General features: G+C 41.8%; 1 protein-coding gene across 1 annotated transcript; it reads right to left on the bottom strand.

The window, feature by feature from the left end:
* Positions 1–1,785: 1,785 nt before the first annotated feature.
* Positions 1,786–24,934, bottom strand: cep120 (centrosomal protein 120). Its single transcript, XM_070834114.1, has 18 exons — positions 24,830–24,934; positions 24,564–24,708; positions 23,248–23,396; positions 22,535–22,732; positions 22,225–22,449; positions 21,581–21,800; positions 21,294–21,483; positions 20,215–20,364; positions 19,023–19,205; positions 18,842–18,938; positions 17,727–17,912; positions 17,254–17,343; positions 17,003–17,095; positions 15,568–15,729; positions 15,361–15,483; positions 14,482–14,580; positions 2,767–2,912; positions 1,786–2,139 (listed from the first exon to the last, which is right to left on the bottom strand). The coding sequence occupies exons 2-18, from the start codon at positions 24,640–24,642 to the stop codon at positions 1,944–1,946; spliced, it is 2,586 nt and encodes an 861-aa protein (XP_070690215.1). The 5' UTR covers positions 24,643–24,708; positions 24,830–24,934; the 3' UTR covers positions 1,786–1,943.
* Positions 24,935–26,566: the final 1,632 nt, after the last annotated feature.

Raw genomic sequence — 26,566 nt, 5'->3', positions numbered from 1 at the left:
AGGGTTATTAAAATGTGACGGCACACAAACATTAAACAGCACGGATAGAACAACACATGAGCTCAGCGAGGGAAGGAAAGAAATCACTTCTTCAGCACGCAAACGTAAATATACAAATTCATGAACAGTCAAAAAAAAAGACGAGACGTGTAGTGAGAGGTTGTCGGACATGTCTGCGCACAGCTGACGACATCAATGAATAACACTGTTAGTTAAAGAATTAAAAATAAATAAGAAAAATAATGATATGGAGCCGAGTGAGGGGTAAATATTCTGAGAGAAAAACTGAATTTCTGAGATTAAAGTCGGAAAATTTACTGGAAAAAGCTCAAAAAAATTATAAAAAAATATATAAAACTTAATGTTTCCCATCAGACGTGTTCATCTCATTATAAAAGCATTATATTGGAGGTTAAACAACAAGTTTGGAGTTTCATATTTATTGATGCAGTCAGCTGATACATGTTAAAGGGATAGTTCTCATTTCATCGCTATGTGTTAAAGGATAACTCCACTGTTTTTAAACTTAGGCCTGATTTTTCACATATTTGGGTTGGAATTGGTCCAGTAGATCAGCCAGCAGCCGAGGACAGACAGCAAACGGGCTGCAGTGGCTTTAATGTAATCTTTTGGGGCATTTGTGCCCAATCACAGTAGGTCCACTAAAAGTGCTTGTTTGATCCACTGACAGGCTCAGAGTGTTATTCTAAGTGTGTGACAGCATCATGGAAAGGATCCCTACAGAGAGAGACCTGGAAGATCCTTTTGGTTTAACCACAAACAGCTGTTATATCGCTCTCTGCACACACACCAGACTCCATTCATAAAAACAGGGATTTTAAGTTACAGAATACAGGAGTTGCTGGTCTACTGCTGCCTTGATCAATAAGTTTGTTTGTGTTGCTGTGAGTTACACAAATACTGTGTTGGGTCCAAACTCACCCCTTAAAACACTGAAGTCACACAAGAACACAAACAACCTAACCAACAGAGAAAGTGGTAGAACTGCAATTTCCTACGTCTGCAAGGTTAAATCACTGTTTTTGTGAATGGAGTCTGGTGTGTGCGCAGAGAGCGATAGAACGGCTGTTTGTGGTTAAACCAAAAGGATCGTCCAGGTCTCTCTCTGTAGGGATCCTTTCCATGATGCTGCCACACACTTATAGAATAACAATCTGTCAGTGGCAAAAAAATAAGCCCAGATTAAAAGCTACCGGAGTTATTCTTTAAATTCGGATGTGGTTAGCGTAGCTTTGCATAAATCCAGGAAGCAGAGGGCAAACAGGTGAAGAACACTCCTCTACAGCTCAGTAATGTATGTGTTAATCTGGGCACGAATGAAATAGTTTCAGCACATAACGTTTCCTAAATCCACAAATGGTTGTTTTTACATTTCTGATTGTGTACAAACTGCTTCCAGTCATTGTGCTAAGCTAAGCTAACCACGGTCCTGTGATGCTAGCTTCCTTCTATCACAGTACCTTCTTCACACCACATCACATTTACCTAAAAAGATGTTTTCTTCTCCAATTAATGGGAAGAAAGATCTCAGAAACATGAGAAAACATCCCATAATTTCTAGATATTTATCTAAATACATCTTTTTTTTTTGTCTTTATTTAAATATTTTACTACTGTAACATAAATATCTTCTACCTTAAATCAGCTGATGTCGGTTTGGCCATCTCAGACAGCGATAATCAATAACCACCTTTACATTTTCTTATAATTGTGATCTTGTTATTTGTCAACATGAAGTTTGGGATACAGTCCTGTATGTGTGTGTCATGAAATGTGTCTTAACTTCACGTCTGGGCCTCCTGAAGCGATTTAAGGCAACAAAACTGGACATATAAATATTTGGCACGGAGGATTTTGAGCTGCTGGTTTACCTGCAGTCTCAGGTGTGACTCTCGTCTCTGATTGGACGGTTCCAGCGGCCATCAGAGGTTCCCTCTGTCCGTCATGGCGTCCTGTATCTGTCTGTTGAGCTCAGCGATGATTCGGTCCTCGTGGGTGTAAACGCCGGTCCTCAGCAGAGTGTCTCTCTCCTCTAGCAAGCGGCTCAGGTGTTCATCGGCGCTCTCGTTGACGCTCTGAGCGGGGGCGGGGCCACACCTGTCCTCCTGCTGCTTTAGTCTGTGGCAGAAAATAACAAAAACTTTTCTCACTGATCTGAAACAAACACAAACAAGTAACGGCACTATATTTAACTAATTTAATTAAGACGTAAGGGTAAAAGAGACTAACTGATTAATAGACAAACCTGTCAGCTGTAACATTTCACATGCTAAAGTTCAATAAACTGTCTGTAAACTTTGTGGTGGTGAGAATGTTTTTTTTTTTTTTAATAAAATGTGAAAATCTATCTGATTTATTTTCTCAGTTTGATTGTTAATGCTACTTTTTTTTAGATTTTTATGCTTTATTAGACAGCTAATACACACATATATATATATATACGTATATAATGGAACCTGTACATAGTAACTTTTCACAAATTTTTTTTTTACACCTATACTTCTATCTATATATATATATTCACATATTTACATTGTACATAGACCAAAAATGTTTTTTTTGCTAAATGTGTTTACTTTGCTGCTCTTGTCTCCCTTTTTGTCTGATTACGTGTCAGTACAGGAGAGCAGAGGAAAAACTCAAGTCAAATTCCTCGTATGTGTTCACAATAAAGCTGATTCTGATTCGTACTGTTTATTTAGTCGAGGAAAAAATCATCATCATCATCATCATCATCCTCCTCACCTGTTGAGCTCGTTCCTGATGTCGTCCAGCTCCTGTTTGTCCTGTTGGACCGCCTCCTTCTGCTCTGTTGCTAGGTAACGCACTCTCATGGCCTCAAGCTCCGCCTGCTGCTTCTTCAGACGCGTCATGGCGTTTTCCTGCTCCCGCTGCCAACACACACACACACACACACACACACACACACACACACACACACACACACACACACACACACACACACACACACACACACACACACACACACACACACACACACACACACACACACACACACACACACACACACGCAGCTGTGAATATTCAAGTAACATTTATCACATCCGAACAGCTTACAGCTCGTTTACGGCGCTGATTCTCTCGCTGCGTGTCGCCTCGCAGTCACTTGAAGACCGTCACAGAGGTTTTAAACATGTTTGACTTTCACAGCCTGAATCTGACTCCAGTCTTCACCTCCAGCGTTGGTCTTCTGATCAAATCTGAACTGAGAATATTTGGAAAAACAACCCCCTGACCCCGGTGCTGAAATGTGTGCGTTCTGATGCCAAGAAACCGTTAATGACGTGATAAATTTGTCTGGATTCACATTTTCATAAAAAACCTCCCTGAGAAAAATGCTGCAGGACTTGGAAGAATTCACACGAGCACCAACACGATGAGAACAGAAAGAAAACTTCATAAAAACGTCTAAAAGTCGTATTTCTCTCAGCTGCTCCGGCCTCCAGCTCAGACCGGCCAGACTACCCAAAATTATCCACGAAACCAATCCAGGCTCCGTCTACTGGCTCACAGCTGGACGTTAATAAATCAGGGAAACAGTCTGAGGAGGGAAAACAAAAACACCAATTTGTTGTCAGAGCCGCTCTCTGCCTCCCTTTGATTATAAATCAAAAAGGGACACAATTTAAAGGTTTACATGAGAACCTGCTGGGAAAACCCCTGAATACCATCACCAAATTTCAATTTTAAACCGTGGAGCAGTTACTTAATTATCCTCTCGTGGACCGACAAGTGTTGGACCAACAGACCGACCGGCTAACAGGCATCATCAGCTGCTTCGCTAACGGAGGGGAAAAAAAAAAAAGGAAAACATGCCAACGAGCCAACTGCAGGCAGTGGGAAGGTGATTTGAGAAGCTGGAATCTGTCTGTGAGCTGTGGTGATAGAGAGCAGAACGACCAGCCGGCTGATTCTGGATGGGAAAACTAACATTTTCACATTGCTGCCACACACACACACACACACACACACACACACACACACACATGGAAAGCTTCCATTTTCACACGCCTGATCACCTCACCTCCTCACAGAAAAAAAAAAAACACACACATTCACAGACACACATGAAAACACACACACAATCTCTCATGAACACATCATTCACACACACACACACACACACGGTGTGTTGACACAGGCTGGGCTCTCTGTGGACCATTAGCAGTCTGTATTACAGGCCGTTTTAAGGCTAATTACTAGAAAAACAAACAGGCTAAACATTTTCTCTAGTGCCCGCTGCCAAGGACAATCTGAGGCCGGGTCCTGAAACAATCAGAGGACGAGGTGATACTGAGGCCTCGGCGGGGGGGAGAGGAGAGGAGAGGAAGGGGAAGCTACTAAAACTCAGGCTCCTGAGGCAGATATTTCACAGTCACGTCATGAATCTCCCAGCAGCCACAGCTGACATCGTCACGGCGAGCAGCAGAGGGCGAAAAGGCGCAAACACAACAGGAGTTTGTGATCTTCGGTCCAAAATAACCAACAGAAAACAGCTATTGTTTCATATTCTGCTGTCTTTTACTTCGTTGCGTCGCAAATCTCACCGTTTATCGTCATTTGGATGATGCTTTGCGGTTTTCGCCCAAACAAACATGGAGGACAGTGAACAGGACACAGGGAGGGGGCACTTAAGGAGACAAAACTACCTTCAAGAGGGGCGACTTCTGCCGCATAGACGTGGTTTGGCTGTGAAAAGTCCAACATGGTTTAACATATTATGCCACAGACCAGAACACACAACAGGCTCCAAAACTACAAACCTCTTCTACCACATACACAGAAATCGTGTGTGTGTGTTTATTATGGTCTAAATGTTCAGCTTTGTTAGCATCAGGAAACACAAGTGGGTATTTTTCACATTATAATGACACTTTACTGGACTGAAAAGATCAAAAACGTACTAACAATTTGTGTAATTACCATTAAAACACTTTTTTCTGTGGTAATTAATCATTGAAGCATTTGTTGTTGTGAAGATATAATTGCACAACAGTAAGTGCATTAAGGAAAATGTAAATTTTAAATGTTTTTAGAGCAGAAAGATGTAATGTGATAATGTGTCTGTGGTTGCTTTCGGCAATTGGAACATTTTTAGTATATTTAATTAGACACCAACACATGTTGGTTTGTTGCACATTACAGCCTCTATTTTCTGTTTTTTCTTCTTAATATACTGAATTTAGTCAACTTTAACTTTCCAGCTTCAGAAAATGTGCTATATCGTGATGTGTATCGTTATTTGGATATAAAATGATAAATATATATAATATAATATATATATTATAATATAATCGGTCGATCGATATGAGATTCTGCAGGTCTGAAGCAGACCTGAGGATAATAAGACCTGATCCAGACTGTGGTGGAGCTGAACAGACACACAGAGAGAGAGGAAAGCAGCAGACGCTCCACTGCTTAGTTTATATGTTGAAATGAGAACAAGACTTTTTCATTCCAACTGTAATTTTATCACACACATGATTAAGAGCCCATAACTGGAAAATCTGATTAAAATCTGAGTACTTGGTGTTAAATATCAGAAATAACGAACGGCCACTGGAAAAGGAGGAGAAAACAATCACATACAAGGGAAACGTAATGATCCAAATGATTCTGTTATGTTCTGATATCAGGTAGGAAACATTTGTTTTCTGCTCAACTACACAACAGAAGTTCAAACCTGATGGAGGAAAAGCCGACTTTGTCTGCAATAGACCTTAAATGGAGCATTCAAGACTTAAGTTTGGGAACATGTTGATCTGGATGTAAAAACTATTTTGCCGAGGCCCAGTACGGTAGCATCTTGTACAGCAGCCATTATGGTAAAATGAACCCAGACAGGGAGACAAAGGTCTTGAATCCTCTCACTTTGCAATAATCCCACTTATTACACGGCTTTGTAGGAAAGAAATCAACAATTTGACACAAAATAATGACTTAAAAACAGTTTTATTGATTTAAAATGATGTTTTTGCTTCCGCTATCAGAGCAGCGGTGTGTTAGACAGAAATAACAGACCGTAGAATGTAGACTTGACCAATCAGAATAGAGTATTTAACAAAGCCGTGTAATAAGATAAGATAAAGAAACAATCAGAGCTGAATGTGTACATTTCTTCATAATCTCCCGGCTCCTCCGGCCTACAGAGAAACCACGTGGCCACAACTGTCCACTCAGGCTACTTGATTTTAACCCTATAAGTTTCTAATGCCAGTAAAATGTGAAGGAAGTTGAAGACAGACGCAGAAGTCTTCTTCCTTTCAGGATAACTCATTTCTAGCTCAGGCCTCTCCATCACAGTGAATGAAACTATAGCAGTCAACAATCTGACAGACTGGGAAAATGTTTGGGGCATTCATCGTTAATCTGGGACCAACTGGAGCGCCGTGCCCTGCTCTTTCATAGGGACTATTAGTTAGGACCATCCATGTCGACTTCACATGATGAGGACAGCTGACTGAAAAACATTCAAACACACGCGTCATTTATTATCCAACGTGTTGTTGCCATGCGGCGCTCAGTGGGGGTTCCAGAAAGGTCTGTGCTTGTTTAAACGTCTTATAAAAAAAAAAAAAAGGGTGAGAAAATAAATGAAGAGACGCCCTTAACATGCATGAGATCACGCCGAGGCAGCAGAAGAGTTTCGCGGCTCCAAAAAGCCCGAATGACGGTGAAGTGCAAACAAGCCGCAGAGGGATGGAGAGCTCTGAGAGGAAGTCCAGGCGAGCGGCATCGAGATTTGAGACAGTCGGGGGGCTGTTTTTTTTTTTGGGATGGATGACCAGAGAATGACTTCTCCTCCCACAGGTTCCCCACTGCCTTCTCCCCCATTACTCGCCTCTACTTTCAGAGGTCAACAGTTGGAGCAGCTGTGGGAGGACGTCCCGTACAAACACTTTCATCCCATCGCTCACATGTGGACGCACTTTTCTCGGCTCAGATGTAGTTTTCTGAGCAGCTCGCCACCTGGGGGAGTTCAGGGGGAGTTTTTCCCGCTGCTGCATGAGGTTTTTTTGGGGGGGGATGTGATGGATGCAACACGAGGGGGGACAACCGGGACTCACATAACAGAGAAATTAGTGTTTCTGCAACAGCTGAAATCACAGAAAAATATGGATGAATCTAAAATGTCTGTTTTCTGTAAAGAGCGGACTGAAGTGGAAGTAGCTCCACACCTGAGAGGAAATATTAAATCTAGTGTAGGTCAACAGCAAAGCAGCGATATTTTAATCATCTACCTTCATAAATCTGGTTAATTAATCTGGCCATTGGCTTTTCAACTAACTGATTAATGGTTTGACCTATAAAATGTCACAAAATTGTGAAAACTCAGTTCTAGCACCTGAAATCTAAATGTTTTGTTTAGAAATAAACTGAAACTCATCAATTAATTATCAAGCTGCTGATTATTTTTCTGTTTTTCTGACCAACTTATCAACTATTTGACTAATTGTTTCAGCTGTACAATAGACTGAAAACAACATCGTGCCAAAACAAATGAATCCTTCAACACGATTCTGAATGTAAACCCTCAACAGTTTGTTTTGTTAATGTCCTCATTTATTGTTGAAGGTAGCAGAAAACCTGCTGGTGCCACAATCAGCGGCCTAAATAAAGCTCTAACTAAAGAGATTACATTCTCCCCACACAGGGTTAAACAACTACAGCAGTGTAATATCTGCAGTAAGTGCGTAGACGCAGCGTTTAAGAGGTTAAGATCAGTATTTTCAGGCCGCTCCGTCGGGTTTTTAGAGCGATAAGTACAAGATAAGAGACACAGGAGCGGACTGTAAGAATGTGGCCTGTTTGTCTGCGATAGAGGCCGCTGGTCTGGTCCAAACACCCCTTAATATGAAGAAAACCACAAATCCCTCTGCCGTGTTCCTCCGGGAGTCTTTGACTACAACTGGGTGTTGTTTTTGATATCAGTGGTCTGAGTTTTAATATCAGTGCAAAGCCAATAGCTGTTTTAGTGCCAAACAATAAGCCAAAGTTTTTCAGTGTTAGATGTTGTCTAAACACAAGCAGCTGCACATGAACTTAAATCAACTTATTTGGTATTTAAATCGGGAACTATTTGATCAAATACTAAGAACACAAGACTACAGTATGAATGGAGATTTAATGTGAAGCTAAACCTGAGACGCTGTCAGAAAATGGAAATATTCAAGTAAAATAGAGAACTTTGAAGTGCAGTACTTGAGTAAATATACTTTGTTACTTTCCACTTTGGGCCAAACTTGTACGTTTAATCGATAATCTGAATAGTTGCTGATTCATTTTCAGTCTCTGTTTCTGTCTAAGCTGTATTTGACGGTTCCTGATACTCTGTTAGGACTGACTGAAATGATGAGTATCCTCTGGTCTGTATTTTTTGATTTTCAAAGAGGTTAACGGTCTAGTTTCCGCTCCAACTGGGGCAGTGATTTTACCTCCCAGAGCACAAAGAGTTGGTGGACTACTACTGCCACCATCAACAACCTCATTAGTTAGGATCCGACCATTTAACACACTCAAGTCTTAAAACAGCACAAACAAGCTAAACAATCGAGGCAGCAGGACACCAGCAGCTCCTGTGTTCTGCTGGGTAAAACTACTGTTTTTGTCAGTGGAGTCTGGTGGCTTTGAAGAGAGTAAAAAGAGAGAACGGGTTCAGTTCCAATAAAAAGGGGCTGCTAACTTAAGCTGTGAAAATATTCTGAATATAGCGTACACTTAAACTAATACTGATTTTTCTGCGGCCCCCGTCCACAGCAGCACATTGCTTAGTGTGCATTTAAATACATCTGTCCCCTTCTAACAGGAAGCTTGTTTCATAATGTCTTAACCTGAAGCTCAAACAAACTTACAAACGCAGAATTATCATTTTTTTTCACTGCCATTAACGTTTTCTAATAGTTTCAGGCTTCTAATACGACCTCTGACTGCAAAATCTGCACTTGAAGCTCTGCAGTGTAAATTTCTTTGGTAACACTGTTCAATTTTTCCAGAAACGAAGCAGGACAGGTTACCTCATTTGGCAATTTTAGGGCCATCGATTATGCAAACAATCAAATCTCATGAACATGGCTGGCATTTCAGAGGCTAAAACAAGAGATTTACAACAAGACTATGCAGGTTTGGAGAGCTCAGTGAACACGATTTGGCAAACTTGAACAAACAAACCTCAGAAAACTTGGAGAGGTGAGAAGATAAGAACAGGGAAATGTTCTTAAATGTCTTTCAATATTTAACTTTGAGTACTTCTGTGAACTACAACTGTTTCTCCTCCCTGGTTCTTGATGTTTTTTCCAGTCTGGGTGTAATATTCCAGGAAATCCCTTGTTTTCTCCAGAAAGTGTGTCAGCCTCCCCAGCGTTCCCAGTCTGGAACACGCCCCTCACACTGGAGGCTCCATAATCTTGCAGGAATGACCAGTGGGAACCATCAGTCTCCACTGAGACCAGTAATACTGAAATTCCCTCCGACGACATGTCACGTCTGCTGTTTGACGGACAGTTTTATACTAACAGGCTCATGAGAGAGGACAGTTTTAGTCTGGATGGCCCCACGGGGGAACTGAGCCCCAAAGTCTGACAGCTTGAGTGCTTTGTCTGAATCCAAGATATAATGAAGGTGAACTGGTTTAACCAGAGCGACTGGTCAACGGGGCCGGGGACAAAACCTCAGTCATCTTTGGGTTTATACGGAAATGTTGTGAAACATCAGATATTTCCTGATTTACATCACTGATTTAAGTATAATCCAAAGCCAGTGCTCTTTGTCCCAGTATTTAAATGACTTCAGTTGTCTCGTTAACAAACTGCAAAGCTCTTTTTTTTATTAAAGTTTGTCTTTAACAAGACGTGACATTTTCTCACTCGCTCTCCTCTATTAACATTATTAAGCTTGTAATGAAAAATGTTTTGGTTCAAACCAGTTTGTGCTCAGAGCTCCTGAGCGCCCGGCTCGACAAACGACATCATGGACGTCCCTGTTAAACACGGCTGCCACTGCACTTGAGTCGCTCCCTTTCAGCGTGAGGGATACCCCGAGAGTGAGCGCTACGCTTTCTGCCCCGCTACCATGAGGTGGGACAGAGTTAACGCTGAATGTCCCCGCTGGCGTGCCGCTCTGTAATTGGCTCAACCCTACTTTTCGACTGCATTTCTTTGGGCAAAGTTACTGCTTTTTACATTTATCAGCAACTCATGAACAATTCTGCTTGAGTTACTGAAATTCTGTGGTTGTCTTCGTCTGCCATGGCAGTAAAGGACTGTTGCTCAGAGAATAAAAGCTATTTGAGGACGTCAGAATGTGTTCTGGGACATTTTTCTCAATTTTTTATTTAAATTATACGATTTCACCACTATGTGAAAGTGGCTTCAAAGCTTGGCTAATTCCAGGGGGCCTCGATTATTCCTGACATTATTACTTCCCTTTAAGGCATTAGACTGATTATTTACCTTCCTGTTTCAAATTTCAATGCACTATGATGATCAAACAGGCGGAGACATGACAGCCTGACATCAGGGCTCCTTCAAGGATTTCTGGTTTGGCAAATCAGACTTTTGAACTGATGCTTATGTTACGGTTGGATTTACAGAGATAAATATGTGCTTCTTTCTTTCTGGTCTATAAAAATGACCAAGTTTAGTCGTCTCTCCGAATACAACCAACTCATAAAGAGCCAAATTTAGTTGTCTGACCTTCTAGTTGGGCTTTAAAAATACCAAATTTAGCTCCTTGGTGCAGAACTTTAATCTCTTTGTCCCAATATTTTTGCTTTGAAAAGACCAACTTAAGCTCCTTGTCCCAATATTTTGAATTTAAAAAGACCGAGGCGAACTCTCTGATCTAATACCTCAGTGCTGTCTGGACATTAATTCTCGCTCTGCCTCTCCGGCCGCCCGCACCTCCTGGGTTGAAAAGCACATTATTCCTCGGACAAGAATTTTTATGATCTGACTTGAGCTAAACAGCACGCCATGCGAGGCGCTGAGAGGAGAGAATAAATAGGCGAGGAGAGGCCGAGAAAAGCCAAACAAGCGCCGGCTTTAAAAACCGCTGAGCGCAAAGACGGATGGTCGTGTAAACACAGGCCTGATATTTTATAAAAAGCGAGAGTGTGACATCTGAATAGTTAGCGCCTGGCTAGCTTATTGCTCAACGCAATCCCGGGGATGATTAATAGGCGGTGGGTGACACTCTGCGCCAAACCCCCTTAGAGCTGCATAAATCACACTGTGTTTTCTTTACGATGATGTGGCACTTAGAGAGGGTCGGGGGGGGAGAGAGAGAGAGAGAGCAAAGACAAAAGAAAGGAAAAGACAGGAAGAGAGGAGAAAGACTGAAAAATAATGACGCAACGACAGAGTGGAAGACAAAAAGGAAGAAAGATAAGAGAGTTATGAAATGAAATAAATGATCTATGAGGTGGAAAAAAGAAGAAAAGAGGAAACAAGGGATGAGGAGTGAGGTAGAAGGAAAGGAAAGTAAGTAAAAGACTTTTTAGAGAAAGAAAAAGCATTTAGAAAAGTATGAGAGGGGGAACCAAAAAAGGTGAATCCAGGGATAAGAGAGAAGAAACAAGTAGGTAAAGGGAAATAAGAGAGAGAGAGAGGAAAAAGTGAAGGAGGAAGAGGAGGAATGAGAGAGGTGAAGGAGGAAGAGAAAGACAGAGGAAAAGAGAAAATGTCAAACAAGAGGAGAGAGAAAGAAAAAGGGATATGAGAAGTGACCGAAGGGGGAAAGATGGGGGAGGAAAGGAGGGGAGAAACACAGAAAGAGGGGAAGAGATTGATGAAAAAAAGAGAGAGAAAGAAAGAGAGAGAGAAGAATGAGAGAGAAAAATGTCTGTCCAGTTTTCCAGCTGGTTAATGTCAGTAACAGTTATTAGTTTGTCAGATAAGCTCTGTGTGTGTGTGTGTGTGTGTGTTTACATTTGACTTAGGCTGACTAAAGCCCCACTTAGTGCTGTGTGTGTGTGTGTGTGTGTGTGTGTTCTGTTAAGACCTGAGGGCTCTCACACATTTCATTGTCTACTTCACCTCAGCTAAATATTTGGCTGTGGTGTAAAAACACACCTCTCTCTCTCTCACACACACACACACACACACACACACACACACACACACACACACACTCCTTAAAGGTGCAGTGTGTAGAATTTATTAGCATCCACAGACTGTATAACAGAAGTGGACGTAGCTTCTGGGTCTGAACAGTGAAGCCTTAAACCTGCACTCTCTCTACCGTCCAGCAGGGGGCGACTCCACTGGCTCCAAACAGGAAGTCTGATTGGATGGAAGTCAATGAGGAAGCTCAGTGAACATTTTCCTGATGAGTTTCTGGTCTCAGTCCCTAGTTTACAGTCTTCTTTTCTGTTCATTTAGTAAATTATGGTCCCATTTAGAGGAAAATAGACCAGGAAGAGGGAGGGAGGAGCTTTAGGGCGGAGCTACCTGCTCACCAACCAATCAGAGGCAGTCATCTTGGAACGAATGTCACTTGTGGCTCCAAAACACCAAGATGGTGACGGCCATGAAACCAAGATTGTGACGCTCTCTTCTTCTTCTTCCACTAAATAACACGTACGATCCTCCATTTGTCACATCACAAAATGGTTTCCCACTTTTTTCTTCATCGTCAACATGAGAGGCCGAAACAACACGGCGGACAAACATGGCGGCTCTTAATTTCAGGTAATCACACTCGACTGGAAACATAATCATGGACGCTGTATTCCATTTCTGCCAGTAGATCCCACTGAACCCTACACACTGCACCTTTAACTTCCATATGCTGGCACACAGAAAGAGGGCTTTTCCATGAACCCGGGTCAGCCCCCTTTAACACCACAGCCTCACAGCAAAAACATGGACTTTTACAGTATGCTGCATTACTACAGATTTCCAGTTTATGAAGTAATTAAACTCAACACTACCTAGATTAACTTCCCCATCACTGTTCCAATGTTCCAGTACTCCAAACAATGAGTAATTTTCCTTTGTGAGCACATTTTGCCTTTACAAACATCCATCACATATACACACTTTGTCAGGGTTCATAGAGACTGGCAAGATGAATATTCAAGCACTTTTCAGGTGCCAAAACCAGAAATTTCCAGACTGGCGAACTCTTTATCATCACATATGCATTGTTAGTATAAATGCTACTGCGAAAAGTTCACAAATTTCCTTTATACCCACAGCGATTAGCGTACGTTGTCAATTATTTTCCCAACTTTGATTATTATCTGGTGTGACGCCACAAGACAAACAAATATGACGACATTTCATTTTAAATATTAAAATGTGTGATCGTGACGGTGAAACACCAGACTGTGTTGGAAAAAAAAAAAAAAAACTTTGTATGAAGACTCTGTACGAACCCTGACTTGTGTACTCGTGTTTCTGTAGCTGTGGTGTGATGTCAGCTGACGGATGGCGGTCGGGCTGAGCTCAGCTTCCTCCGCTCGCTGTGTCTTTAAACAGAGCTGTTAAATGTCCTAACACTGTCAGCTCGTCTCCAGCAGCAGATTAAAAACCTGCAGCGTCTGAAGCCTCCAGACGTCCCAACGCAGAAAAACTACTATTATCTGCTGTGAAATATGGCCGCTGTCAGCACAGGAGGCCGGAGCTTGGCCGTCCACCACGTCTTTATTTTGGGGTAAAGTTTGTCTCAGAGGTGGAGCTTTCTGTTTTTCTGTTCTTTTTGCTCCAGGTAGAGTTGTGATGATTCCACTGTAGGACTGTAATTCTTCGTTTTTACCTCATAGAGCAGCAGACCAGCAACTCCTGTGTTCTGTAAAATCCCTGTTTTAGTGAATGTAGTCTGGTGTGTGTGCTGTTTGTGGTTAAACCAAAAGGATCTTCCAGGTCTCTCTCTGTAGGGATCCTTTCCATAATGCTGTCACACACTTAGAATAACACTCTGAGCCTGTCAGTGGATCAAACAAGCTCTTTTAGTGGATCTACTGTGATCAGGTGCAGTTGCTCCAAAGGATCACGCTGCAGCCGTTGCCACAAACAGTTTTGCACCTCGTAGTCATTTAGACATCAATCTACGTAAAAAAATATGGAGCTGGTTTAAATGTTAATAGAATTTGTTAGTCGCTGTTCTAGCTCTGTTTAGCATCAGCTCTGATGTCTTCTTTGGATTTGGAGGTTCTTCGGATGCTCGATTAGACAATAATTCAGTTTATTCTTCAGCTAAAACAATACTTCTTCACATGGTAACTAATGGCCTTTTAGATCCACTTAGGTTGAGAATGGACAGTTTCTGTTTAATCGTCTGAAACCACCAGATCAGATTAAAAGGTATCAAAACAGACCCCACAGACCAAATCACAGGCGTTTTAAAACTTAACTCTTTGAACGTTTAACGCTGGTTTTTCCCCTGAAAACTACAGTCGGCCCTTTACTGTTAACACCCCTCCCTCTAGGTGGACAGTACCTGTTTGAACCGGGCCAGCTCTTTTAAGGCGCGCCCCCACTGCTGTTTGTAGTGCAGCTTGGACTTGGTGGTGGACTCCAGCTTCCTCTCCAGCTCCACCTTAAGGATCACAGAGTAAAAAACATCAGTCACACACATCTGGACACTGAAGTTTTACCAGAATATAAGTTACTTCTCTTCATTTCGCTAGAATAAATGATCATAAAATTAAAATTACAATTATGATTCACATCATTTTTGCTCATGAACAGTAGACATTTTGTGGAAACTGACTTTTCTTTGACATTAAAATTAAAAGTCTTCTTCCTGTTTCTTAGCTTGTTACCATCACCTGTAGTAGAGAACTATCAGAGGAGGAATTTCTATTTTCTCAAATACAGTTAAGTACAATTTTGTGATACTTTACTCAGGATTTCCATTTTGAGCTTGTTACTAGCTGCTGTGCAGATTTAGATAATCATTACAAAATATAAATAACATAAAATGACGTGTCATTATTATTATTATTAGCAGTAGTCTTTTTGGTATTATTACTATATTATTATATTATCCACCGTGATTTTTTCTCCGGCCTGTATTCGTGTGTGTCGGCCACGTCCCCCACAGTTAATTGAGGCTTTTATTTTGACTACAGGTTTTTATTTGGGAAAATACGAAAACTAAAAGATCTGAATGAGTCTTCCACCACTGATTAATGTGCTGCTGCAACTATTTTCCAGCTTTTGCCACTCGTTTCATTTTTGTTGGGTGGTTTCACTTATTTACATGAGGGACAAGTTAGTATTTAAATGCCTCCCTTAGTAGGTTTCTCTGCAACAGGAACTGATATGTGTCGGACATGATAAGTACTTGACATGATGTGGAAAACCAGCTGCTTACCTTCTCTAGACTCAGCAGGTTGATCTCTGACTGCAGTCTGAACTCAGGTCTGATGTTCTGCTGTTCTCTGTAGAGCTGGAACTCTTTTTCCAGCTGTTTGTAGCGAGACTCCCCGTCTGCGATCTGGACAGCAGACACAGACGGTTTTTATTCACAGGTGAACCTGAGCCACCGTCACACCAACAGAAGTACCCTCTCCGCCTCTACCTGCTGCAGCAGCCGGGCTCTCTCCTCCTCCATCAGTCGCACTTTGTCTCTCTCCAGCGCCACCCGGTGGTCGCACTCCAGCTGCAGCCTCCGACTGCTCTCCTGCAGCTCCCTCTGGGTCAGATCGTGCTCCGCCCGCAGCTCCCTCTGCAGCCTCTGGGTCTGAGCACACACACTTATATGAGTAAACATATTTATTTGACACCGTTAAGTTTCATTATGTGACATTTTGATTTTACAGGACTAATTTCATAAACCACTTTTTAACAAGAGCAATTAAAAATTCTCAATGTCTCATGTCAAGAGAAGAACTGAAGCCCACTGGTTCGCTTACTGCTGCTTTGTTTCACATGTATTTAATCACTGCAGTTGATCAACAACCATTTGAATCATCGATTAATCAAATAAAGCAACAGTCTCTGTTTCCCTCTATGATGATAAGCAGAAACTGCTTGAACTGTTTGTCCTCATCTGAACGTTGAATTTATTTCCTTTTCTTTGCAGTTGAATTGGCGTTTTCTTTGTTTCTGTAGTCAATATTTTCTTTGTTTGTTCAACAATAATAACAGTTTTGTTGTAATGCTAGCAGAGACCGGAGAAAAACGGTGTACTGCTTCCACCTACACTCTCCTGCAGATTAACCACTGCAGGCCGATGGACGACGCTCAGGATTGTTCCCAGGAATGTCGACTTGGCTTCATGAAACCGAAGAACACTGCAGATTTTGGCCACAGGCTCATTTGGCAATAGATGGTGACTTAACAGACATTTATTTAACTACATTTATTTAACTTGGAGTCATTTGTCCTGCAAAAATACCAAACATTCACTGTTTGCTTAAGGATGTTCTTTGTCTTATGTGACAGTGAACCAGTGAACCATTTGAACATGACACATTGGGCTTCAGGAGACTGTGACTGTGAAAGTGAATTCATTTTTATTCCTTCATGTTTAATACAAACTAAGTTTAAAAAGGGGCAGGATTTGATGAGTACTCTTTTCGGACTTGAAATATTAAATCATGTTGTTTTTTGTGAGTTTATTGTACGTTTGCTGTTAAGTTTGTTGGTTTTTCTTGCAGATATTTCACATTTTAACATATTTGAATTAAAATCTGAAAGTGTTTTCACTATTTTAAGACATTTTATAGACCAAATAATTGGAAGTTGTACATTTAAAGGTCTTTTTTAATTGTTCCAACATTGAACCACTATTGCAGATGTCACAGCTGAGAGGGTTTTTTTTAAGTTTTTTAAAAACCTGCTCCAAATTAGAATAGTTAGAATAGTCCATAAGCCACCTCAACAATAGAAACAACCATGGAGCATAACTCTAAACTCTGTACAAAGATCTGTATGGTAGCTGTTAATTTAACATGTTACTGAACTGTATATCAGCTTGATGCTGTGTGTGTGCAGTCGGAGGAGATTCTGACCTCCAGCTCGGCCTCCGCCAGCTGTTTCTCTCTTTTCTCCAGATCCGACAGAGTCTTCTGAAGCTGCTCCTCCAACATATTATACTCCACCTCCTACAAGCCAACAGAGACACGGGGATAAGAGGAAAGCATGAGCGGTCATTATTATAAAAGAAGTGTCCCATGAGTCTGTGTGAATAGGAAATCTTGCAGTTTCGCCTGTAAAGTGTGAGCATAGTGTGTATTTGTGTAGTAGGTGTGGACTCCCCCACCTTCTTCTTGACCAGAGCTTCTCTCTCACGGTCTCTCCTCCTCCACTCCTCGGCCAGAGCCTGCATGTGGCTCAGCTCCTTCTTCCTCAGCTGCAGCAAACACACATGCTTCCATTAGTGTTTGTGTTTAAACCAGCAGAACACAAAACAATCAACATGACGGGTGGACATGAGTCAAACAAAATGGGAAAAAAAAAAAAAACTCTAGTTAATCATTTCAAAAGGAGCTACGTGTGAAAGTTTGTGCTTCTCAAAATGTAAACTACACTTTGTAAACACTTTCCTGTCCCTTCATGTTGCAGGATGTTTGTATTAAAAAAGCAGGAATGCTGCAGTGATGAGACAGTGCTGCTCATCTGTTGCTTTGTTCAAATGTTTTCCACATGTGGGGCAAGCCGATACACATTATTGTATTTCTGTAGTTTGAAATAAAATACCTATTATATTTAAATCATGCTGGAGTATAAAAACACCTGATCGTCGAACAGATCCTCCTGCTCCTCCTTCCACAGCTCCAGCTCCAGGGCCGTGCGGTACTCCAGGGTGTCTCTGGGGGCCGGTGGAGCCGTGGGGCCCGGCGGGGTAGGGTTCAGGCTGGGAGCTGCAGGTTTGGATGCAGGGGGGTGGGAGGACGGCCGTGGGACGGCTGCAGGTTCGTTCTGAGGACATACAAGGAGGAAAACAGGTCAAATATTAGGAGAAAACTGAACACACGGGTCTGCAGACTCAGTGGTCACTTTATTAGGTCCTCCTGTTTATTCATCCATTATTTAGTCAGGAAGGTCCCATGTGATAGAAGAGCTCTTCAGTTACTATAAAATCTGATGCTATCCAGGACAACAGCTCAGCATCAAATTCCACCTTTGCAAAGATAATAATAATGTTCACTTTGATTGATGCCGTTAGACATTTAGACTTCAGTGTTTGTAAGGGTTTGATATTTGCAAACATGATGAGAGAAAATATTAGAGGCACCTTTCAATATAATTCAGTCCAGTACAGCACCACTGCTCACTGCAGCCTCAGTGATACATACAGTGGTTGAATTAGAAATAATAATAAAGCTTTGTAAAGGTAAATTATGTGGCAGGGCTGCTCTACTGAGTCACATTAGATTGTACAGGTGTCCCTAATAAGTAAAATGTGAAAATGAAGATCAACTAGATGGAAAAGAAAGAGAAAGACTGATAACATAATCTAGCTAAGACCTATTTAATATTCATGTGCACATCAGATGAAGCTTGAGTTGAGGAAGCTGGTTGTTTTGGTATTTTCGGTACTGCATCAGCCAAAAAAGACGTTGTACATGCCCGTCATTTTATGCTCATTGAAAAGGAAAAAGCATTCATGAATTCATGAATTCATTGAAATATTAAATTCCAGGCACCAAAGCAGATAATTTAAAATAAGAACTTTGAACTAATATAGTATAAAAATACAGCAGCATGAATCAGCACCCCTGCACCAAAAACATTTTATTGTATGTTCTTTATTACAAAGTCTAAAGATGCTGCTGTTGAATTCTGCAGTATTATCTAGTGTAATCCACACACACACACACACACACACACACACACAGCTGTCTCACCTGTGACGAGTCGGACACGATGACTTCTCTGGCTTTAACCAACCCCAGGTCCTCCAGCGCTGCCACGTAGCTCAGCTCTGCCACCTTTTCGCCGGGGCTGACGGATGGATGGAGACACAGTCGTTTAACAGCGTACAACAAGCACCATGCGATCGGACCGTCGCTCGGTGTCGTCTCCTACCGGCGAGCGCTGACCACGGGGATCCGGTCCTGGTGAGTCTGTCTCCAGGTCTGCTCTCCCGCTGAGGTCAGTAATCTGCTCCTCTCAGAGCTCAACAGGTGAGACAGCTGGATGGAGGCTCGTCCTATCAGCTGGTCTCTGCTGGAGGAGTCTCTGTGCCAAACCTCCACCACCAGGGGAACGCTACGGCACACACACACACACACAAACATAAACACCAGAAAATCCTCAGTCTCAGTGTCAGCACACAGTCTTACAGCGCCACCTGCAGGACCTGAGTGATTCTGCAGACAATAGAAAGAAATTTTGGAAGATAAATTCCCTTGATGATTAACTGAAGTTCAATACACATCAGAACTCTCTTTTCTTTTTTTTTTTATTGATATTTTTTTCCTGAAAGTTTTGGGTTTCTGTGCTGTAGGTAAAGATCATTTAAATTATGGTTTACAACATTTCTCTCCAGCTAAATGTGATGATTAAGATAAGAACATGATTGATGTTGTCAGTAACCAACCTGTCAGTAAGCACTCAGTCTTTTATCCTATGAACTGATTTATGTTATCTGCTGTTTTTAAAGGTAATGTAAATGCATTAAAGCAGGTTTTTAGTGAGCAGTATATTTATACATTCTGTGTTATTAGAGTTGCAGTGATTAAACTATTAGACAACTTTTGATCATTTATTAATCTACCTGAATATCTTTTAAAGAAAAAAAAAAGGGTCTTTAATGGGAATGTTTTCTGGTTTCTTTTCTCCTTTGTGACAGTGAACTGACTTTCTTGGGTTTAGTGGAAAACTGATCAAACCTTTTCACAGTGGACTGACACTCTTCTAACTAATCCTTAAATTGAGAAAAACAGATTAATCAACAACAAATTCACCTTCTCAGACATTAAACTTTGCTTTACTCTAGTTTCAGTCTTAGAAACAGTTTAACAATATTAATTTGACAGATACTTAAGACAACAGAAAAACAAAGAGGACACATATGAGTGCAGACTGAAGTTTCATCCTTACTCCTAAAAATAAACCAAGTTTGCAAAACATACTTAGATACAACAACATATTTCAAATTTGATGAAAACGAATCAACAGCCAGGCGTCAGCACTGACTGTCCGTCATGGCGTCCTTCCTCACTCTACCGACTGCACGCAGACATGACTTTAATTTGAGCATTAAATGTGTTCCTACCGCAGGAAGGTGTCCTGCACTTGTTGAGGCAATGCAGCAAAGTCGAAGGCGCAGTAGGACTGAGGCAGAGACGCCTCCATGTTCCTCTGCAGCTCCATGGGAGGGTTGGTCATGATGGGAGCCGCGCTGCCGAAGAACTGATACGAATACCTGAAACACAACACACACACAACACCCACCGTTCAATAGGACCCGATTTAGACTGAATGATTGGTCACTGTTTTACTACTAAATCTGGTAGAATTACCTGCAAGATTTCAACATGCACTTTATAAAATGACATTTATACGATGGCGCTTATTGAAACAACTAATTCAAACATTATTAAGTTCATATCAGTAGCAGAGTTTTACTGAGTGATATTGTGACTTTTATTTTATCAGACCAAGATAGTTTCATCTCTGACGTCACAAACAAAACAGTTTGAGTTTAAGAAACTGTTTTGTATGATAACAGGGAAAAGAACTACAAAACCATCGCTTTCAAAGACAACTTGTGGAGAGAAGCAGCAAATGAGCTTCAACATGATGTGTGTACATCAGGTTTCAACAGTCTGCATAAATCCTCTTTATCTCACCCGCTGTTGTTGTTGTTATTGTAATGTTATGTTGCAGCAGTTAGCACAAAGCTAGTGGGTTTTAGCAGCAGAGAAAACATGCTGGCAGACTGTCAGAAACATTTCCTGCTTTGTTTTGGTTGTAAAGTGTGAAAATGAATAAAGTGCAGTTTGTAGTACAGACCTGAGTCTCTTACAGCTTTACTAGTGGTGCTGTTCTGGCTGCTGTTCAGCTGTTTAGTCTTTTCTCTCTCTATCAGAAATGTAACAGCTTTGCTGTTTATAAGCTCTGTGGATGTTCAAGTCTGCGGGAAGATGATTTACTGAATGATTCATGGGTTCGGATTAGAACACAGGGTGGTTTATTATGACTGTGACACTGTTTTTGTGTTTTCACAGTGAAGCCTGTGAGTTAAAGGTTATTATTTATATCTGGAGATTGTAGTGAGATTACGATGTGTAAACTAACTGTGCACATACGACTGGTCGAATCCAAAAGCTCAGAGCGGATGGAGTCTTTCACCTGAGCGTGGCGGAGATGGGGTGTGTGAGGCTGAGGTTTCCCAAGCTGCGGAGGTCCAGAGAGAAGCAGTAGTGATGGGCGGAGGGGGGGATGGACACTTTGGGAGCAGAGACACTGACAGATGACTCTCCACCCTCTGCAATAGCTCCAGTCTGAGTTTGCTGCCGCTCAGGACCCTCCAAATCTGAAGCTGGACAGATGTAATGTCTGAGTTACTCCCCTTCAACATCCAAGGTTTAACTTAAACTGTCTAACATGAAAACGAGGTGTGGTATTTCCAGCCTCACCTGCCAGGCCTGCCTGCTCTTTACCCTGCTGAAGCTCTTCCAGGAGACTCTCTGCGTCGCTCTCTGTGTGAGAGGAAGGAGGAGGAAGATGAGGGCCGGGAGAAGAGTCAGGAGGTTTTCGGACTGGAGAGGAGCTTCGAGGTCTCTGTTCAGCAGGAGGAACAGAGGGAGGAGGGTTGGAGTGTGTCTGAACTCCACTTCCTTTTTTATTTCCCAAAACCTGTGGAAAAGACAAGAGGGCAACATGACAGTCAGTCCATTGGGACGCTGAGTAAAACGACAGCTCACACTACAGGAGACATGCTGTCTGTTTCACTTTGTCAACCCGATCACACACACAGGTAGACAGTTATTATACCATTCAATCCTAATTTATGTATTTTCTTTCAATTCCCTCATTTCTAATTTAGTGTGAAAACTCCCAAAACTATCACTGATATGATAAAAGCTAAAGGAGAAGATGGGGACAGAAAAGGGAGAAATGTTCAGACACAAGAGCAAAAAACACACACACACCTGAATCCAATACATTTATGATCCATTTAATACTAAATGATTATATTTAATGATAAATCAACCCTCAACGTTTTGAATACTTGTTGTTTTGAGTCCAAAATGAAATAATTTCCTGGGGGTGTGAGTACCTGTGGCGTGATCTCCTCCCTCCTCAGGGTGACGGCCACCCCTACGGTCGGCTGCAGGTCGGCGGGCAGAGCCGGCAACGTCTGTTTGGCGCGTTTAGGAGGTTGGAGTATAAACCCTCCCTCCACCGTGGCCGCCTTGTTCTCCAGATCCACAGAAACAGCCGACAGAGCTGAGAGAGAAACGTCGGTGCTGCCCAGAGAGTGATTCCCACAGCACAGGTGGATCTGAGGAGGACAAGAACACATGACGGCACGTGGACCAGAACCTGAATAGTAATGAGCTGTTCATTACACTCTTTCACTTTCTCACCTGTAAACTGGGCAGCTGAGACAGAAACGTCTGGAGGATCTGTTTGCTGCTGCGGATGCGCACAGAGGCGCGCTCCGGCTCAAAATCGGGACTCAGCAGGTTGTGAAAAGGCTCGCTGGTGATGTCGTTCCCCAGTAAAGAGTAGTAGAAGAAGAACTCAGACCCCTCCGCTGACAGTTTCATGGTGCTGGGGATCAACTGAGGGAAATAAGAGACAAGAAATCGCATTTGGTTGGTTTGTTTGTTCTAATAATTAACAAAGTTTAGATTTTGACTCAAACATTGATGTGGTGTCTCAATTCTATTCATGTAAAACAAGAAGAGCTGAACCGTCTGTGCTTTACATCACTGTTTTACAGCTCTTTTACCGTTATTCTTATTTGGGTTTGACTTAAGTTCACTATTGTAATCTTTGGAAAGAAGCTGTAAAATTTGATTTCTCAACTTCATATACAAGTAAATGTTTTTAAATGTTTAAAATGTTTACAATGTCAAGTGGCTGTCACGATATCCCAGTGATACTTAAAATAATGGTATCTGCAGATAATGCAGTACAGAAAATGTTAAATGTATGACTGACTCAATGGCTTGCTTTCGGTTAATTGTCCATCAATCAGCTAAAAGTGAAATAAACTTTATTTTAGATTAGAACACTTAGCTAGCTGGTAACAGCTCTGAAAGAGAGGTCACAGGTCAGAGGTCAGGGTCCGTACCTGCTCTAGTTTGGTAGCAAAGGCCACCGTGACTGACAGGACGAACATGTCGGAGCACAGATCTGCAGGCCCGACTTGGTGGTAGCCCTGGTCTGAGATCAGTGTGGCCTCCAGCTTGTCTGGCAGCAGGTCGGTTACTGCAGGAGAGCCTACAACAGCAGAGCAGCACAAGCGTTATTGGAACAGGGAAGAAGAGAACAGAGAGACGATAAAAACTGAATGTACACAGAACTACAGAGGACAGAGGAGGCAGAACCAGAAAAAGACTAAAAGACAATGCAAACAACACAAATGTTCAAACAACTCAATTTTTAAAAGTAAAGTCTGTCTGTCTCTTTACGTTATTGGTCTCAGATTTTTATAAACTTAAGTCAGTCTCAAAAGTCCAGTCATCCTCTACTTTATAGACTCTACTTGACTTTACCTGAGCTTCCACAACAGCTGGAGCTGACCATGATGTGAACCTGGGTCTGTGCTGCAGAAAACCCTCATCTGCACAATAAATGTTTAAACAGTCGAGGCAGACTGGTTCGGAGTGAAGAAGTCAGATATTTTACAGAGTTTGAAGTGCAGCAGGGGCACAGAGAGCACAGTACACAGTACGTATGCTCAGGTTTTATTATTTAACACATAGACTATGCTACAGTTTAAATGACAACGTTTAAACTCAGTTTTGCTTTCTATTTATTACTTAGAACAATTAAAACAAGGAATGTATTGTTGGTTGACCATGTACAAGTCTTTACACAGCGATTTATTCCTTTTATCTTTTTGCTTTTTGCCACATAAGTGTCCTGGATTGATTCATTGGGAATTAACCGCTTTTCCTTTAATAATCAAATCAACCAATTGCGCCTCAGAGTAAAACACAGCACGCCTCTGTCTGTCTGAGACAAAAACAGACTTGTTCCTGCAGCGTCCAGGCCGACTCAGACTGTGCCACAGTAACAACTAAAGCTGTGGATAAGCGACCATACCTGGATGTAGAGAATACAGGATTTAAGCATATCAGAGTGTGTTTATTGCAGGCATTTTTCTTTAATGACTAAATATCTATATTTGAGTGCAGAGGGAGCCACTGTTGAATGTCTAAACTTTTCAAAATAAATAACAAAAATGTTATTTTCTACTTTTTTTTGTTGGTTTTCCCTGCTGTACTGAAAAATGTGTTGAACTATGACACCAAAACTGAGGTGAAAACCGAACCTTCAATTTTGTGTGCAGCTACACACAAATTTTACAAACACAAGACACATACAAGAAACACTGAAGTGACAACAGCACAAACACAGCAGACAGTTGATGAAGCAGCTGACCTTGTCGCGGCGGGGCCTTCTTGGCTTTGAACCTATCAGGAGACGGTTCGGAGGGCTTGGTGTCGTTCTCCAGCGCCATGCTGAGGAGGAGGGCCGGTCTCTGTTTGGTGTATTTACTGCTCAGCAACGGATACCAGCGAGGCTCCTGATACACACAAACAAATATCTTTACGGAAATCAGTCGGAAAAATCAATAAATATCTTTTTACTGATCCCAGTGAGCAGACGCTGGACGTCAGCACTGTAGCACCCAGACAGAGGGTTACCTGTCTGACCTCTTGTACAGATCGGAGGTCCAGGACGATGTAGCCGACGCTCTCCCTCTTCTTACTCACAGAGTCGACGGCAAAACACTGAAGCTTGATGGGAGTTCTCTGCAGCCTGGGAGGACAACATGCATCAATATCACACAGTTTACTCACATTTTGACAAAATCAAACGCTACAGGTGGAAAGACAAGACACATACACAGAATATATTAATTACTTTCCTGTTGGATTGTGAACATCTAGCAACAGTGGCTATGAGTGCTAAAATAACTAAATGAATTAGGGCTGCATCAATTAGTCAATAAACAGAAAGTCAACACTTCAGAGTCTCCAAACTCCAGTGACAAAAACAACAATTTTACCTCACAGAGCACCGGAGTTTGCTGTGTTATCACTGCCTCAATCAATGAACTAACATATTAGTTTGGCACTAAACAAACCATTTAAAAACAAACTAAAATGAAAAAAAAAGTCTCATAAAAACATAAACAAACTAACTGATAGAAGGAGCAGCAGACCTGCAACTGCTGTATTTTGCAAGTTAAAATCACTGTTTTGTGATTGTGAATGGAGTCTGGTAGCTTTGAAGTGAGCAAAGAAAGAGAGAATGGCAAAGTAAAGCGGTGAAAATATTCTTAATATAACGTTCATTTAAACTGATATTGCTTTTTAAGGTGGCTGAAATACATTTTCCTGCTTCCCCCCGTCCACAGCAGTACATTCCTTAGCATCTGTGCTGGGACTCCTGTCTGCTTGGGGGTGTCCTAACCACCATCTATTGTAGGTAATACTCCGATTATGTGATCATAAAACCCCACTTGAAATAATCCAAACTGTCCCATTAAAGTCACACAATCTGACAACAAAAATACAACAAATACATTCTACTGTCTAGTCACCCTTCTGAGCTAAATGAGTCTTGGCTGTTCTCATCACCACTTGTGATACTGTTGTTGTGAAAATTCAAACTCCAGTGCCGACTCGTAGCGGCTGCACACCTGTGTTGGTGCAGCGTCCTGCGGTCGAGCTCCCAGGCCAGCTCGGTGCTGAACTGCGGCTTCTCTCTGTGCTCTACGGGGTCGGTGGCCAGCTGCTCGCCATCGAAGCTCGCCTGCACCACCAGACTGAGCCGGGGACTCTTCGGGAAGTGACGACCTGGGGAAGGAGTAAGTTAAGAAAAATAATATCACCTCGCCATAACACAGCCTTAGAAATGAGGAAAGCAACACGTTAAAGCTATATCACAACATTACATCTCAGATGACGATAAATATGTAGAAAAAAAGAAATAAATCTGACACTTCAGGTTGAAATAATAATTCTGAATGCTGCCACGTTATCTACACGTAAAGAGGGGAAAAAAAAGGTTTATTATTTAAGGTCTAAAGTTTGTCCTATTGCTTTTTATCTTAAGGGTATGATTGGATTCATGCCCTGAACTGTTTTTAACCACTTTGTGTCTGTGTTTTCAAAAAGTACTGTATCAATAACTTCAGTATTCTGATTATTAATGATTATTTATGGTGGTCCCTGAGTCAGTCAGGTACTGGGAGGTGAGCTAACTGTCCTCCTACTGTACAAAATCTCTCTCTGTGTGTTAAAAGTGTCTGTCAGACTCCATGTTGCTGTGACAGTTAGCTTAACTCCACTTGAGGGAGGATTTAACTGCTTAAGCTAGCAGCACAGCCAGCAGCAACAGGCTGTTCAGCCGGCTGCTTAACACGTTACTTACGG

The sequence above is a fragment of the Pempheris klunzingeri genome, chromosome 7, assembly GCF_042242105.1.
Source record: "Pempheris klunzingeri isolate RE-2024b chromosome 7, fPemKlu1.hap1, whole genome shotgun sequence".
NCBI classification, from domain to species: domain Eukaryota; kingdom Metazoa; phylum Chordata; class Actinopteri; order Acropomatiformes; family Pempheridae; genus Pempheris; species Pempheris klunzingeri.
Note: the sequence above shows the minus strand (reverse complement) of the source record. Positions and strands in the feature narration are given on the sequence as shown.

Bases quoted from the DNA above. Each gene is read 5' to 3' on its own strand.
- cep120 (XM_070834114.1), bottom strand. From the start codon at position 24,642: ATGGCGCTGGAGAACGACACCAAGCCCTCCGAACCGTCTCCTGATAGG. The intron at 22,450-22,534 runs GTGAGAAAGTGA...TGTCCTCCTCAG, and splicing joins CTCAGCTGCCCAGTTTACAG to ATCCACCTGTGCTGTGGGAA. The intron at 15,730-17,002 runs GTCAGAATCTCC...GTGTGTGCTCAG, and splicing joins TGGCGGAGGCCGAGCTGGAG to ACCCAGAGGCTGCAGAGGGA.